Source organism: Pogoniulus pusillus, chromosome 18, assembly GCF_015220805.1.
Source record: "Pogoniulus pusillus isolate bPogPus1 chromosome 18, bPogPus1.pri, whole genome shotgun sequence".
NCBI lineage: Eukaryota > Metazoa > Chordata > Aves > Piciformes > Lybiidae > Pogoniulus > Pogoniulus pusillus.
In genome coordinates this window covers 17046286-17063736 of record NC_087281.1, presented here as the reverse complement: position 1 = coordinate 17063736, position 17451 = coordinate 17046286, and the positions used below count along the sequence as shown (strand labels likewise).

At 39.9% G+C, this 17451-nt stretch overlaps 1 protein-coding gene across 5 annotated transcripts in view; it reads left to right on the top strand.

Moving 5' to 3' along the window:
- The window catches only part of LOC135183510 (guanine nucleotide-binding protein G(I)/G(S)/G(O) subunit gamma-4-like), a 91548-nt gene extending 74352 nt beyond the window's left edge, over positions 1 to 17196 (top strand). For 2 of the 5 annotated variants that reach the window (XM_064158575.1, XM_064158574.1), the window contains exons 52-53: positions 11003 to 11108; positions 16431 to 17196. In XM_064158575.1, the coding sequence (XP_064014645.1) occupies positions 11003 to 11108; positions 16431 to 16559 (235 nt within the window). In that variant the 3' untranslated portion in view covers positions 16560 to 17196. Of the gene's footprint in view, positions 1 to 289; positions 2363 to 3737; positions 4170 to 10005; positions 10103 to 11002; positions 11109 to 16430 lie in introns of those variants that run through there. The other 3 variants (XM_064158578.1, XM_064158577.1, XM_064158576.1) reach the window with 3 other exon arrangements.
- The last annotated feature ends 255 nt before the right edge of the window (positions 17197 to 17451 follow it).

Genomic DNA, 17451 nt, shown 5'->3' with positions numbered 1-17451 from the left:
TTCCTTTCAGAAGGGGCAGCTCATGCTGGTACTGGTCCTACCCTTTTCTTGGAAGCAGCAGGAAATGAGTACTCAAGTGCACAGCATGTCAAAGTGCTGGACAAAGCTCTAGCTCAGCCTCTTTTGTTACAAAAACGAGTGAGCAGGTATATGCAAACACATGACTGTTCATGTACTCACTGGGGCTCACCAGAGAGCTGATCTTTGTCAGTTAGGCCCTTACAGGGTTTGAATGCTTTCTAGCATTTGAAATAGCTAAATCCAATATCGTTGTTGTCTTCTTTTTCAGCCTTACATTTTCCTGTGATGGTCATCACTTGTTCACAGCTAATAGTGACGGAAATGTTATAGCTTGGTGTCGTAAGGACCAGCAGCGCCTGAAGTTACCCATGTTCTATTCATTCCTTAGCAGCTATGCAGCTGGGTGACTACTGTTTTTGCTGCTAACTTATGTCTCTGATGCACTTTAAATCCAAAATAGATTACAAAATCTTTAACTGGATTTTTAAGTAGTTTGAATGTCTCTAGAATGTCTGAATAGATTTCCTTTCCCGCTTTTTATTTTAAAGAGCAATTTAAGGTGGTTGTAAAATTGTATATGTGCATGCAGAAACTTGAAGCATATACAGGTCATATACTCCAGTACCAGCCAAGTGACTCATAGATGCTCTACCATACAGGTCAAAATGCTGCAATAGAAAACATTCTTTTCAAAAACACTTTTTGGGCTGAAATATTTTTTTAGACAGATGGATCATGCTTCTCCCCCCTTCTTGTGTTGTAAACTATCAGCAGCACGAAGTTCTGTAAATATGTACTGAAATGTCAGCATATGTATATCTGATGCATTGAGCATGAAACAGCTCTGGGATAAGCCACCCAAAACTTCAAAATCCAAGACCACTTAAAATTGCTTTTTTTGAGAAGCAAAGAACTTAGTAGGTGCTTTTTGCACCATTTTATGGTATCGCAATGCTAAAAACTGAATTTGTTATCTATCTTTATATTTGTAACTTTAGCCATCTATGTACTACAAGCCTTTACAACAGGCAAAAATGGAACATTTGTCTGTGGTTGAACACATCCTGGCATCGTGAAGCAAATTAGATCATGTTTCAGTTTTGTTTTCAATGTGGTGTTAACTCTCTAACTTTGTAGCATCTAGCTGTTGCAATTTTGTGGCGGAATAAATGTTCCATACACACACCCCTTATCTTCCAGAGCACTAAGAAGTTGATAAAGAGAGTGCAGATATTCTCATCTTCTAGTGGCATTGATGTTCAATACACTGTGAAATGCTAGAATCTAACTGCTTGAATAATCAATGTTTATAGGCATCAGATGATTTTGAAGAGTTTGCACAGGTATGCTTTGTAAATTGTTATTTATTCCTAGATGCTATTTTGAAGGGGGGGAGAAATCAAGCCTCCATTGGGAAAGGCTTACATTCAGATTCTTAGACCAGGTTTAAAAATTAACATTTCAGGTGATGGTTTTGAAAACCTCTAGCCTGACACCATCAATGAGTGCCTACTAGTCATGTGAATGGTCAAAAAAGGATGCTACACAAGCAAAATGCAGTGACATTTTTCTTCTAAATGGCTTTACCTTTTCATCTTGGATGTGTCCTGCCATACAGACAAAGTGCTGTGTTTTCTCATATTTAAGGTTCATCTGCCTTCAGAACACTGTATACAAAACAGTAATGTTGTGATGAAGCTGACACACTCACAAGAAATCTTCATACCTCTTTGGAAAACTATAAGCAGTTTTCCAAAATTCTTGAAGCTTCCTGATTGGAGAACTTTCCAAACTAGAAAACCTTTAAAAAATATGCTCATATCTCATGACACAAAGGCTGATCTTTGGTTAAATTAAGCAGGTAGCTACATACTGTATGACTTTCAAATTGTATATATTGTAGCAGCATTGTATGGGATGGCTTTAGTCATATTTTCATTGTCCAAATGTTAATGTAAGTTCCAAATACAACCTGAAAGCTTCCTGGCTCATGTGGATGTGCTTTGAGAGACAGAAGAAAAATATTGTGGGTTTGGGGTGCTTTTGTGCTCCCTGGCTTAAGGTATTGCCCAAAAAGTCTTATTTTTATAAAGTAGAATTCCACTTGTTACAAACCAATATGCAAAGTTGCTGGCCTTGTAAAGAGTGCAATATTATATTTTTATGTAAAAGATTTTTTGAGGCAAGGAATATTTATTCAGCTTAACATTCTGGAACTACTAAAATGTTACAGTAGTATCTGTGCATGATGTACTGAAACTTCATGTAAATGTCACATTCCACACTACCTTTGTATATACATTGTCACATTGTTAGATAATAAACAAATCTTTGTACCAAACTGGGAAGATTATAAACATGTGTTCAACTTAATTTCACCTCTCTTCTTTTAGAGATCTTGTATGCTTTGCTCCAGATGATTTTCTCCTGGCCTGTTGAATCAAGAAGTGAGGAAGTTGTGTTTATGGACTACACCAGGTGGCTGTCAAACTGAAAGGGGTGGAAGCATAAAGTCAAAAGTGGGAAACCCTAGGCATACTGCTCTCCACATGTCCTCCTTTCACATAGGATGTGAGACTACAGTTGCCTCCTCACTGAAATCAAGGCAAGTGACAGGTCAAGATTGTGAGAAATGAACTCACTCTAAAATTTAAGTAGAAGAGGTTTATTATAAAATAAAACAGTGTTGGGTGCATAGCAAATAACAAAATTGTTAGAGGCAAACCTAACAGCAGATGATAATGCTTATACAGGATAAGGACTAGATAACATTGGCTTAGCTTGATACGTGTTCATGAGTATTCTTTTACATTTCTTTTAAGCACTACTCCTGCCCCCACCCCTTAGTCCTTTTGATCAAAACAACAGTGCTCTTCTTTACAAGGTGATCTTTGAGTGTCAGAGAGGCCTCCTGGCTCCTCCTGATGCTCACTGCAGCACCGTCATCTTCTGCCACCTCCTAACGCCACTCTCTACCTTGTTATTTTACTGATTAAGTCTTACAAAGACTTTACTGTGCAAAAGCTAAAGCTCCAGATCTCACACTTCTGTGTGCTGGGAGCAGGGTAGAAGGGCGATAAATGTATGTCTCTGCAGAGGGAATAACCACCTTACCGGGGTAGCAAACCAGTGAAGTTGTGGTGATGCCCACTTGGTAACTACTGGGGCGAATACATTTTCCAGTTAAAAGCAGTAGTTGGCACTTTATTCACTGCTCACCTTCATGGCTGACTTTCAAATTTGTAATGGAGAAGTAAGTATAAAAATGGAAGTATTATAAATAATTGATACCGAAAAATCAGTCTCTTGTGGCATACTCGCTTTGGCAAGGGGAGTAAAGCTGAGTGCTCCTCTTTCAGCAGTGGCTCCTTCGCACCTAGAGGTCTCCTTGTTTTCCTTCCGCCTCCACTTGTCTGGCGTGAGGAAGGGATCGGCACCGTGGGCTCCTTCTCTCGGTCGCCGTTGCGCACAGGCGGTGCCGGTTGCAGGGTCCGCTGGAGCTGGGGAAGCAGGTGGCTGCCGCAGTAAGAGGAACGCTGCCGCCAGGAGCCGCCGCCCGGCCCGGGGGCGGCTGAGGCGCGAGGCGTCCCTCACGGGCCGGCGCGAGCCGCGCGGCGGGAGGCGCGAGGGCGGCGGCAGCCGTTGGCCGCGCGCCGCGCCACGTGCCGCCGGCGGGCGGGGCTGCCCAGAGCCTCCTTCCTTGCCCGCCGCTGTGCGGTGAGTGCTGCGCCTCTGGCCGGCAGGCGGGAGCCGGTGGCGGTGCCGGGATGAGCGCCGTTGAAGCGGCAGCGGGTGCGCGCACCGCAACGCACCCCGGGTCAGGGTGGCTGTGGCCGGGACGTTAGCCCGGCGGGCGGGCCGGTAGCGACGCCTCTGCAGCGGGGTTTTCTCCGTATCTGCGACGGCTCCGGTGTCCTGGGAAACTCGCGGCTGCTTCCGCCCGCTCGCGGCGACACTCCCGCTCGGCCGCTGGCTCGCCTCGCCGCCGGTCCCGTCAGCCGCTGGTAAACAGCGGCGCGCTCATACGCCGGTGGCCACGCGGTGTGAAGCTGCCTGATCATTCGCCGAAGTCGGTGTGGGGCTTTGGCACTCGTTGCTGTTGGCTTCGAGGGGATCGCCTTCCTCCGGAACACCTGCTTCGAGCCCAGGTATCCCTTCTCGCGGGTGGCTTATTAATCCTTCTTCAGCAGGCTGCTGTGGAGGGGCGAGAAAATGCCTTCTTGCTGACTGGTCTGCACTGTGGGAACAGTAACTCTCACTGCCCGGCTGCTGCTGGCCATGGCTTTTGATGTGCCGTGCTGTGGACTGCTGCACAGCAAAACAAGTAAGGTAGCACGGTGAGACAGAAAGCTCAGAGCAGTAACTTCAAACATGTTACTGGCCTGCAGGTAAAGAAGTACCGAGATTCTCAGAGGCATTCTGTCTATTTTTTAATGTTAGAATTCAGTTCAAACACACTTTAAATGAAATTTATGTGGGATAATCAAACTTCTGTATCTGTTTCTCTAAGAAGTCACAACTGTTAAGTCAGAAAGTAAGTAGGAATCATGTTTCTGGCTCGGACTTTCTGGGTCTCTTATGGCTTGCTGGACTGTATGTGCACTTAACCTGTATATTGATGATAAATATACTGCATACAAAGGTTGTCCTTGTATAATGTCACACTGGTTGAGCCATCCTCAGATTTTTAGATGTGGAGAAGCAAAATGATATTCTTTGATAAAAAGATTTGGACACGGTGGCAAGAATTTTTGGAACTTAACAGTTGGAGTAGGTATAGTACATGATGAAAACTGAACTGTAGGTTGGCCTGTTTTGGATTTACATGTTCAGTTATTTTTGAGGTCACTACAAGTATGGAATGAAAATGATACTGTTTCCTTATCATGAGCAATAGTCTTGCCTTTAATCATTTCTTCTCGTATCACTAAGCTTCTCCTTAGTGGATGGGGTTTAAAACTCTGGTAGTTTTCTGTTGTTTCTTTTTGCAGCCATGGGATACAGAAAGCAAAAGGATTCCTCTGTTTACAATGCTACATCAGGTGTGGTAAATCTCCGAGTAAGAGTTGAGATAGCAGGGGCAGTTGTTCCTGTCCCCTTTATGCCTTGCAGCCAGTAATCTTAGCTCAGATAGCTACTGCTCTTAGTGCAAGAGTATTTCTTAAGTTTCTCTTCCCTCCAGAGCAGCTGAAGAAGTTTTGAATTTTTAATTATTTTTTTACTTGCACCTGAAATTCCTTTGATATGCTTGTTTGACATCAAACGTCTGTGAGCTTGTCAGTTTTGCTGTTTATATTTGAGATGTGCTGACAAATGGATAATGAAATGTGGGGGTATTTTCACAACTTAGAGCTTGACTTGCAGGTCATTATCCAGCGATGATTTTTGCTCGTGTTTCTGGAAGCTAATTTTGTGATTGGGTTGAGCTTTTGTACTGTGCAAGCTTGTGTGGAAGGTGTTCTTCAGAGTTGTGAGTCTCAGGTTCTAATTTAGTAACTTCAGGACCATCACTTTAAATTGCTGAAGTAAAACAGATGTCAACAACTGAGCTTAGGGGATTTTAGACTGAGTTCCACAGATCACTCTTTTGTTACAGCATTTTGAGGTATGGAAGTGGAGCAGAAAAATTGCAGTGCAGCTTTTCATCCCTCTTGCTTGTAGAAATCTGGATTGAAGAGCTTGGAAAATGTATTTTGCTTCTATATCACTTAAACTTTCAGATTTTTTTTCCTGCATTTGACTAATGTATGTTTATAAAGTTTGGTAAATGGAGGTTTCACTTCTTAACCCTGTGCAAGGTCAAGCTGTACCTGCACATATTTATGCAACTTCTTGGGTTACCATAAGATAAGTTGGCCTTTGAAGTGCTGTTGGGTACAGTCTAATCTACCCTGAAAACAAATAAAGAAAAGTTGCTCTTCATGAGTATTTTTATGAGCCTGGGACATTACGATCATTGGTACAAATGATTTTCTGCACCCAGAAAAAGGGTGTAGCAGGCAGAGAGGCTGTCACTGCCCAGTGCTTTAGGAAATGGCTGTGCCAGTCAGCAGAAACTACTTGGCTGAAAAAGGCTGGGTAGGTGCTGTCACTATTTTATTATCATGCGATCAGCCTTCCCATTAAAGAGAGTCACAGACACTAGCTCACTGCTCTGCATAAAAATACATTGATAAATGAGCTCCTATGCATCAGTAATGTGTAAATTGCATGTAGTCTGATCGTTGTTACCGTCATGATGATGGTTATCAGGACCTCTGTTTCAACCTAACTTAATAGGGGGCTGCTGGAAACATAACTACTAGGAATGAGATTAGCAAACACATCTAAATAATTTCTGCTTCAAGTCTTATTAGGTAATTTAAATGATAGAAGTTACTCCTTTTGAGCATCAAAATAAGCTTGGCCAGCAGGTTGAGGGAGGTCATTCTCCTCATCTGGCTGGAGAACAGCCCTGAGGAAAGGGACCTGGGGGTCTGGGTTGATGAAAAGCTCAACATGAGCTGGCAGTGTGCACATGCAGTCCAGCACACAGTTGCTGTCTGGACTGTGTCAAGAGAAGCGTGGCCAGCAGGGCCAGGGAGGCAATTCTTCCTCTTTACTCGGCTCTCATCAGACCCAAGATGGGAAAGACATCAAACTGTTGGAGCCGGTCCAGAGGAGGGCCACAAAGATGATCAGAGGGCTGGAGCACCTCTGCTCTGAGGACAGGCTATGAGAGTTGGGGCTCTTCAGCCTGGAGAAGAGAAGGCTTCAAGGAGACCTTATAGTGGCCTTCCAGTATGTGAAGGGGGCCTACAGGAAGGCTGGGGAGGGACTAGTTAAAAGGTCTTGTAATGACAGGACAAGGGGTAACAGGTTTAAATTTGAAAAGGGGAGATTTAAACTAGATGTTAGAAAGGGTTCTTTCCAGTGAGGGTGGTGAGACACTGGCACAGGTTGCCCAGGGAGGCTGTGGCTGCTCCCTCTCTGGAGGTGTTCAAGGCCAGGTTGGATGAGGCCTTGAGCAACCTGTTCTAGTGGGAGGTGTCCCTGCCTGTGGCAGGGGGTTGGAACTGGATGATCCTTGAGGTCCCTTCCAACCTAAACCATTCTATGATTCTATCTACTCCACACACTGGTAAGTCCCCACTTGGAGTATGGTGTGCCTGTCTGGAGTTCTCAGCACAAGGAGGACATGGACCTGTTGGAGCAGATCCAGAGGAGGGCCTGGAACACCTTTCCTGTGAGGACAGGCTGAGAGAGTTAGGATTGTTCAGCCTAGAGAAGAGAAGGCTTCAGGGAGATCTTATTGGAGCCTTTCAATTCTTAAAGGCAAGGTATGAGAAAGATGGGGACAATCTTTTTGGTAGGTCTTTTGTCACAGAACAGGGGTAATGTTTTTAAACTAAAATATTTAGACTAGATATAAGAAATAAGCTGTATTATGGTAAGGGTGAAACATGGAAGCAGGTTGCCCAGAGGAGTGCTAGATGCCTGCCACCCCTGGAAACATTCAAGGTCAGGTTGGACAGGGCTTGATCTCATTAGTGGTGGCCTTGCTTGTTGCAGGGGGTTTGGACTAGATGATATTTAAAGGTCCCTTCCAACCAAGTTTATTCTATGATTCTATCATTCTATGACCCTGCAGGCCACCCCCTGCAGATACAGTACAAAGCTAATCCTGCCTTCTTGAAGGCCTTGAGAGTACTTGACTGTTTAAAATGCTGTCTTAGGAGAGCAAGTTGGAGCCATTTGCCAGGTTACAGCCTCAAAGGAGACATGGCAAGAGATCTCACAGGAGGATATTTGAGGAAGATGACTTCCTTGCATTCCAGGGAATGCTTGTTCAGGGAGAATGTGTAATAGATTCTCTGACTAAAGTTTATTTTTTCTCCAGCACTGTATTTCTAAATAACAATATTATTTCACTAAAGAACATTAAGGTTATTAAATAGTAGTACAGATCCTAAAGAGAGCAGAAATAGGTCACAACCAAAGCATTGTTTTCAAAGAGGAATAGGTATTCGCAGCCTGGTTTGAAATGGAGTACAATTCTCATTGTCCACATTACTGCCTTAGCAGATGTGCAAGTATGTACTGTATTTGCAAAGAGTGAAAGAAGGCAAAGAAGTGAAATGTGTAACAGCAGAAACCTGTCTTAGAATGTTCTGGAACCAGGCCTGTCTATATGAAAAATACAGAAGTATTGAAATGGATTCTAAATGTTTTCAGAAATATGGTAGTTAGATATTTAAGGAGCAGGATTTTGAACAGGACAAATATTTGTGCTTCAGAGTATAAACAAATCTCTTACTCCAGATAAGTGGGAATTTTCTCCAGTGGCTGAAGCACCTAGTGCCAGGCTCTTAAAACAAGTTTTTTTTTCTGTGAAGCCTCTTGTTCTGTTTGTTTTCTGATACATTGGGCCAGTTCACCAGAGAAGAATGCCACATATTTTTCTTACTCCTGTCTGCTGTTTCAGAATATAGGTAAGGACATACTGTGTTTGTGACACTGTTTTTGAAACTCTAAAAAAAAAACCTAAAGGCATTTTTGTGCCTAATGACCTTTTCACAACTTCCTTATGATTTTAACTCTTATTCAGTAGGTACTTGAAAACTAGCTATGAATACTAGAAAAGATGTTCTTGCCAGCCTTGATGCTGTCAGTGACAGTGCAAATTGTCTAGCTGGAATGTTTACAGCTTTTATGGTTTGAACAAATTAATCACCAGAAAAGCTTGGGTGATCTGGGATTCTCTGTACTGTTCATGAAGTTTCAGTTGCTTAATTCAGTTTAAGTGTATTATTTAAAATTAGATTTCTAATTTGCCTCTGGATTTGAGTGTGGCAAATGTAGAAATGGCTCTGTGATTTGATTTAGTTTTGAGGTTTTTTTGGCTTTGTCATTCTAACTGTGGACACAATAACAAAATTTACATGAGTCATATTTCTAGGGATATCTTTATGTAAAAATCAAAGACAAAAAGTGTTTATTCTTGTCTTTAGGAATAGGTCAAAATTTAAAAACTGAGGGGTTGAGTTGAACAAAAAGTCCAGATAGGAGTTGTTTTTCAGAACCTCCTGCTCTTGTGAATGCCTTTTATCCTTTACGCTTGTTCACTGCAAGTCAGAACACGTCTGGAAATTGTTTGGAGCCTGTTGGTTGCTTGTGGGTTTTTGTACAGTACATGACATTTTAGAAAAGCCACTTCCTCCACATGTATATAATCCTGTCCCTTGTGGGGATTATCAGTTAAAAGATTGTAAACAAAGACCAAGACAAAAGTAAAAAAGCCGTGTTCTGACACGATTTTAGTTAGTCAGAGGGTGTGCAAGCGGGAGACTTGTGTTCCTTTCAAATGACACGCACGTACACAAAACCTTTTATTTGTCTTGGCATATATGAAAGCTCTTGCTTGATTTGGCAGAATTAATATTTTAAGGTAGCATTTCCACTGCCTACACTTCAAGTGCAGAACAAGTTCAGTTTGTTTTTTCAAATTAGTGTTGAGCATGGGCCACTATTGTATTTGTTTTCCACCATCCCGTTCTACAGCACAGGTTACCAGTTTTGTGAAGGAGAAGAAACAGCTGTCTTTGCCTTGCCTTGAACATCTGCATTTTTTCAAAATCAAAGGGATTGGAAAGTTACTCCTTCATCCTTTTTGTGCCCTGGACTGTGAACTTCTATTGCCTCTAACATGCTTAACACGTGGTATATAAATTTCTTTAATTTTGGGTTGTTTTTTTTTTACAAAAGCATTTCCTACATCCTACCAAATTTCTGGTTTGTATTTTGTGCTCCAGGAATTTGATCAGGTAAGCTACTGAGGTTCAAGAAACAAAATTTCTAGAAACATTAATTTTGAAAGACTTGAGCCTAAAATTTCAGGAACAATACAGAATGCCTACTTTGTGTGTTTTATTCTGCATCACATCTGCTTCTCACACCCTACATCGTTTGCATTGTCTAACTTTGGTTTCTAACACTCTGTACTAGACTAACGATGCTTCAGGTGGCACTTGTGGCATACCAGATATACAGGATCATAGACCAATGTTTTGGCTGATCAAAACTTCAGCACCTACCTTGTTAGGTAATCTAGGACCTATCTAGGTCCTCTGTGTCTTATTTTTATCTCTTCTTTACAAATGGCCTTAGCCCAGCTTCTACTAGTTTCAAATTATCAAGTGTTGTGTTAGACAAGCAGTGCATATATGTTGTAAGTTTATTCAAGGTTTGAATGGAATCGTCTTAACTGATCTGGTAACAATGCTGAGAACTGCATGATAATGAGTCAATGTGCCCTTAAGACCTCAGGGAGGGAGTAGCAGTACAAGAAAACCAAACACTGACAAGCCTTAACTAGATGTCCTTTCCCAAGAGCTGCAGATCTTTACAATAATAATGCATTTACAATAATAATTCCTGTGCTGTAGAGTATATTGTGCTGGGTTTCAGTCATCTTTAGACTTCACTGGGGATGGATAAGCAAAAAGTTAGAAACCATTGCATTATTTCTTCTGAATTCCTTACTTTCTAAACTCCTTAAATATGTACTCAGAACTTTGACTCCTTCTGATGCTTGGTGAGTGCAGCATGGCATTAACTGTGCACATTTCCAAACTTGTTTGGATATTACTAGGTGTAACTGGGATATTGAATCAAACCGTGTAATGGCTGCAAGGTCTGGTTGTGACAGCTGCTCTGCTTTGGCAGTATGAACCAGGGCAACCATTTTACTCTGAGATAATTGCCACATACTCTTCATTTGTGTGTGGTTTGCAGAAATGACATTGAATACTGGCAGTGGAGGATGCAAATATCTGATGCAATAAGATGCTGTTGAACAAGAGAACAGAAATAAGTGGTGTCTGGTTTGTTTTGTGGCCTGCAGCCTGGCAATGTCAATGTTGGATTTCAGGTAGCTGTCATCTCACTGACGGCTCTGTCTGCTACTTATACTTGTAAATTGTCTCAACTTTGTCTCTTTTAGGGAAAACAAAATGAAGGAACTAGTGTCAAACAGTACAACCAATATATCTCAAGCCAGAAAAGCTGTGGAGCAATTAAAAATGGAAGCATACATGGATAGAATGAAGGTAAACTTAGACTTATTGTTGATATTTTGAATTCACTCACTTGTATGTGGTACAGTCTCCCTTTAATATTGCAGAAAGAGATTATCAACTGCAATAAAAAATTCTATAAAACAATATTCAATACTGTGAGTTAGTTACATGCTAACTGCTTGATTCTAGTGAAGCAATTTCGAAGGACAAGCTTCTAGTCTGATTCTATACTGCCTTTTACATCTGTCAAATGTGGTATTTTGTGAAATATTTTAATGGTCTGGCAGATCCACAGGTGCTCTTCTTTGTCACATATAGGTGCATAAAAGTGCAGATAAGGTTTCTTGATGCTTCCTGAAGGACTGGAGTAAGTCTTTAAGATATTACTTTTGACTAATGATAAGACAAGCTAAATTGCTTTGACTTGTTTTGGTTTAGCATAGATGTCATTGCACACCCACACAAAAAAGTATGATTGCAACATTTAGTTATGATTTTTCACTCTTGATAGTCTGTTGTATGTGACTTTTTGGGTTTTTCATGCCTGTGTGGATTAAATATTTTAACTAGAGGCACTATTAAATAGAAATACTCAACATTTTTAACCAGAAAAGCTTGTGGATTATTCTTACCTGTCATTCTGCCTTCTATTAGGCTAAAATTCTGTGAATAAATCAAGTATCTAAAACTTTCTGTTAAGTTACTAGTTTTTAGGAAAGCAATGCTCATCTCATTTGCATGCGTTCTTTCTTCCTTTAAAACAGGGAATAATTATTTGGAGTTTAGAGATGGAAAAACTAGGAAAAGGAGCCCATTTAAATAAGCCATTTTCATGCAAACAGCTGTAACTGAATTGTTACAAACTCAGTAAGACAGTTTAGAAATATTGTATATTAAATTCTTCATGTAGTCTTAAAGTCTCTTTGTCCAGTCTGCACTGGAATTCTGTCTGTAGTCTGCATGAGCAATAGCTGTAAAGTTGAGAAGCAAAGATAATGCTTTATCAGAGTTATCCCTAGAATAAAGCACTACTTCATCTTCTCTTTGCAAGTAGAAAAGCAAGGACTGTTCTGACATTTGAGATCCTTGGTGTATTAGTTATTTAATTTTCTTTTTTTCATAAGAAGGTAGAAAATATTCCTGAGTTCTGAATAGTATTAAGAGATAAGCAGTGGGATTGCCAGTAAACATGTGTGAATCTCTTTGTTTTAGATATAAAGGATAAGCAGAGTGGGTGTTGTAGCAAGGATGGTAATTAGTCACAATCCATGACAAGACAGATGACATAGTAATTGCAACATTTTGCCCTGTCATTGAAGCTTATAATTATTAGTGCAGCTATTGGGATTATATTCTTACTTTGGATGTTTTTATCACCTTTGTTATCCTGAAATATGATGGCAAAATTCCAGAGTCCTCCTAAGAATAAGTTGAGAGTTGAACGGCTCAGATTTTTTTGTTGAGTTGGGTTGGGTTTTGTTATTTTGTGTGTGTGTGTGTGTGTGTGTGTGGTTTAGTGTTTGTTTGTTTCCTGTTGGTAATTTGACAACCAGATGTCTTTTTTACAGAACAAAACCAGTTGTATAAAATGTGAAGTTGCTGTGATACTTGCACACTCCATCCCCTCGATGCACTTTAAAAGATTTTCTTTTAAATTAAAATTTAACTTTCTCTTAGAATTCATCGTTCAGGCTGGAATCTGAGAGTTGTTTTTTTCTCAGCCACTTCTGCAGTATGTATACATGACTTTGAATCTGCAGACCAAGCTATATTGCATAAGAGACCTGAAATGATAAATGCTTGCTTTATTTGACTATTCAAATTACATATGCTTATTTTAGTCCTTAATAAAAGCTGTTATGAAACTGTCCAGCAGCATTCATCTGTAAATAAATCGAAGTAAAAGTCATGGTAGAGTGACCTTCATTTAACTTTCTGCATGACACAAAGAGGATGGTCAGTAGGTTACTTTGTATAGTAACAGACCACAGTGTGGGCTAGGAGGCATCCTCTGCATGCTGACATTGCCTAAAGCTGCCGTCTCTGCTGTAACCTTAATGCGATGCTCAATGCAGAGGTCTTATGCTGCTGTTGTTCTGAATAATAACATTGAGCAGGAAACTTGCTGGAGGCAACATTGTATTTTGCTCTTTTTCTGGCCATAGCTCTGACTTTGCCAACACTGCTCACAGCGCAGGGGAACCAATGCTTTCATTGCTTCTGGAATGGGATCAGCAGGCTTAGCTCCCCTTAGTAAAAGGTCAGAATTCTACTGCACAAGAGCGAGCTACTTTCAGTTTAAGTGAAAAAATGGCCATAATTCAGTTTTATAACTACTGTAATATCAACGGGAGGCTTTCTCCTCCCCCGACCTTGTTGCAGGTTTAGTTTCTACTAAATTGTGCTATGGTTTGTCTAAAAGCAAACAAATCTGCGATTTAAGCACTATGACTTTGAAGAAAGTGCTTGCTCTGCTTCATGATATTCCTAACTGCATTAAAGGACAAGTTAGACAAAAGTGTTGTTGTGCTTTTACTAGTGAAAATCCTTTTTCTTATTACATGATTTCAAAGCATAGTAATATGTGGTGAAGTAGAAAGTTATAATTAGTGAGTTTATCCCTTCTGAGAATGGTGATTGCAATTGTACTTCTTTTTCATGCAATAGAAAGCAACACACCTGAGCTTACCCATACATAGACCAAACAAGATAGTTATGGAAAAAATTTGGCTGTTGAAGTCCAGTGTTGGCTTTCTGCTCCTATAGAGTCAGTCTACTAAAAATATGTTAATTCATTCATAAAATGCTCCTATTCATAAGCCTAGTAATTGAAGATGGAATGTGCTGGACATCTTTAATGAACACTGTCTCTGGGATGCAGATAATTAGAATAGCTCTCCATTAGGTTTTATGTCAGTAATGTGTATTATGACATAGCACTGAAAATGTCATAGAACTTTTTGTGTGTACCTGTGGCTTTGACTTTGGCTCACTATTTGAATTCACCTGAAAGGACATTGTAGCCAGGTGGGGAGTGGACACTTCTCCCAGGCAACCAGCAATAGAGCAAGGGGACAGAGTCTCAAGTTGTGCCAGGGTAGGTCTAGGCTGGATGTTAGGAGGAAGTTCTTCACAGAGAGAGTGATTTCCCATTGGAATGGGCTGCCCAGGGAGGTGGTGGAGGCACCGTCCCTGGAGGTGTTCAAGCAAAACCTGGATGAGGCACTTTGTGCCATGGTCTAGTTGACTGGCTAGGGCTGGGTGCTAGGTTGGACTGGATGATGTTGGATGTCTCTTCCAACCTGGTTGATTCTATGATTCTATGATTCGGGATCAGATAAGAAATTAATTAAAGCATACAACTACCTTAATTTGAGTTAAATAACTGTGATTGTACTGGTGACTGTCATTACTTGAAAATACTTCAAAATGCTACTAACATTACTGGAAATATGATAACCTCCTCTTTAGTGGATGCATTTTCTGCCAGTTTATACTTTACCAAGTTAACAGCATAGGTCATTAGGAAAACTATGTTTTATGTCTTTTGCTATTTTTTGGGCTTGATAGGAATAATTTCATAGCCCCATCTACACTGTGCCTTTCTTTGAAGAATATGATTTAAATGAAAATTTGGAGTGTGATGGGATTCTTAAGTTTTTTGTTTCTTACAGTTCTATCTCTCTGTTGTAGACAGCACTCTCACAACCTAAGCCTCATTCTTTTCTCATTGCATAGCAAGCAGATAATTGGATTATGTGTGAGAATTACAATCCTTTCTTTGTGCTTGTAAGTCTATCATTTTCCACACGTTTTCGTTTGACCTGCTTCTCTTTTGAGAAACAGGTTGTTTTGTTTCTGACGTCTCTGCTGATTTGCTCAGTATTCTGCTTGCACTGGCTCAGCAATCTGTTGTTGACATACAGTGTGTCTGCACTTGTGTCTTACAGGACAATTCAAAGGAAAACTAGCTTTAAGTAACCTGAGCACCTTTACTTCCTCTGCTCAGAAAACAGGCTCTACTGGGTTGCCAACCATAAATACTTTATGTGTTTAAAGATTCTACAAAGACATATTTTACTGGATATTTAAAACTAAAAAGTTAATGATCTTCTTCCAGAAGTTTAATTTCGTGTGGATCCTGATCCAGCACCCACCAACTTCATAGGTCTAACCTGAAGCCTACTACAGGTTGGACTCATGCCAAAGCAAGCAGGGTGTGGGTAAGCTAAAGCTAACACACCTGCTAGGAAAAAATACCAGAAAACCGATTTGGTTTTACTCTTCAGTACAGCTGTTCAGACATACTGACCTCAGCGTTTGACTGTCATGGTGCTCAGAAAAAAAAAAGACATTTTTGTAAAGACTTCTCATTTAATTTTCCTAACTATAATAATGAAAACAGAGAAATGAAACAAAGCAAAAAGATACATATAGTTGTAAATAACTAACAGAGCCAACTGAGCAGAACAAAAATATTTCATATATACCATCTAACTTCTTCCAAAAATAAATAAGTCACAGTGACCTAATATCAGCAATATTCTTAGGGCATAAAGCTGCAAAGGTTACAAGGTTTCAGCTGCAGCTGAAATGATATAGTATTTATGGGTTTGTTTTGTATGCAAACACACTGTTGCATTTTTGCAGGACTTTTTAGTAAGCATAAACCAACATTCTAAAATTGTAGAATTTTAGAACCAACTGTAGAATTGTTCATTTTACAAGTATAATAACATTAAGATAAATACTAAGGTAGTGTTCAAGTTCAATGCTATGAATAAAACACTACTTATAGTAACTTAATACGCAAAAGATATTAGTCTGCCTTCCTTCAATTTAGCTTTAATGAGATCTATGACAAATGGTGATTAAGTTTTGATCTTTATTTCTTTATAATCCCATGGTTGCGTGTCTAAAGAAATTTTGTTTGTTCTTTTTAGTACAGGAGAGCAAAAGGTAGAGTTTGTAGAAACACCTCACAATCCATGACTGGGAATAAGAGGTGAAGCAGGCAGCCTCTGCAGAGTCTTTGTTGCTTGTGGACCATTAGCATGTACATGTTTTAATAGTATATGCTACTTACAGTTCTGATGGAGAGGAAAAGCTGAACATGAATCATATAAATTGATACCATGTCATCTCACTGTTAGATAACATGTATATAGGTATTAGTAGGCCTAGCAAGAGTACATTTAAGAGTTCTAGTCTTCAGTGATTCAAAGGATAAACCAATCTACTATTGTGTTATGATGGCCTCCATTATCCTATGTTATTTGAAGAATACTTGTACAGTGCTGATTGATTTGGAATTAAGTGTTATAGTTAATTCTTCCTCTTCTCTTCTCTTAGGTGTCCAAGGCTGCAGCAGATTTATTGGCTTATTGTGATGCCCATATTGCAGAAGATCCCCTTATTATTCCAGTGCCTGCATCTGAAAATCCCTTTAGAGAGAAGAAACTCTTTTGTACTATCCTTTGAGTTGGTTTTTGGTTAAAAATGTCTTCTGCTAAAATTTGGTATTGGTGTTGCATGTTTTTAGCTTTAATGCTCTTTGTTCAGATACAAATACTTAACCTAGAAGTACAATATTTTTAAAAGACAATGCATTTTCTGGTTAACTTCTTTTCTTAGATCCTAAAAAAGTAATTAAAAAGCAAAGTAGTCCTAATCTTTCAGACCAGTGTACAATAATTTCAGTTCTTCTTTAAGCTTGTTTTGGTCTTAATGAAAGTATTGAGTACAGTATCAAATTGTAGATCTCTTTGCCAGTCATTGATTTTTCTGAGACCTAAATGAGTTCTACCAATTCCAGGACTATTTTTAGCATTCTTCTTTTCTTTGGAAGGTGAATTTCATTTGTTTGCCTTTACAAATTTATATCTCAAAAGAATAGTGAGATCTTTCCTCAACTAGCACTACTTAGGAAGACATGCCAGTGATTTAATGGTGTTTGGAATGATCAGTCATACAGTAAGTGATGTTTATAAATATTTTGTGAAGACTGTAATAAACCTGAGTACAAAGCCAGTCTTTGTAAAGCAGCATTGTAACTGCAAGCAAAATGAAGATGTGTAGTTAAACAGCAGGACTGCATCAATAAAACTAGAAGAACATGGCTGCTGGTATCTTATTTTGAATTGTAATAATTTACATTATTTTGGAAAGTAAACTGAACTGTAACATATCTGCTGTTCTTGAGAGCCTTAGTTGAGGATATAAATCTGCCCTGATCAGTAAAGAGGGGTATTACATTTTCTAAGCTGCTCTCTACATGCTTTTGCCCATGAGAGCAAAAATGCACGGGGATGGAGGGAAATGGTAAATGAATGAGGCAACAAGACCATTGTGCCATTGACAGTGACTGACTTGG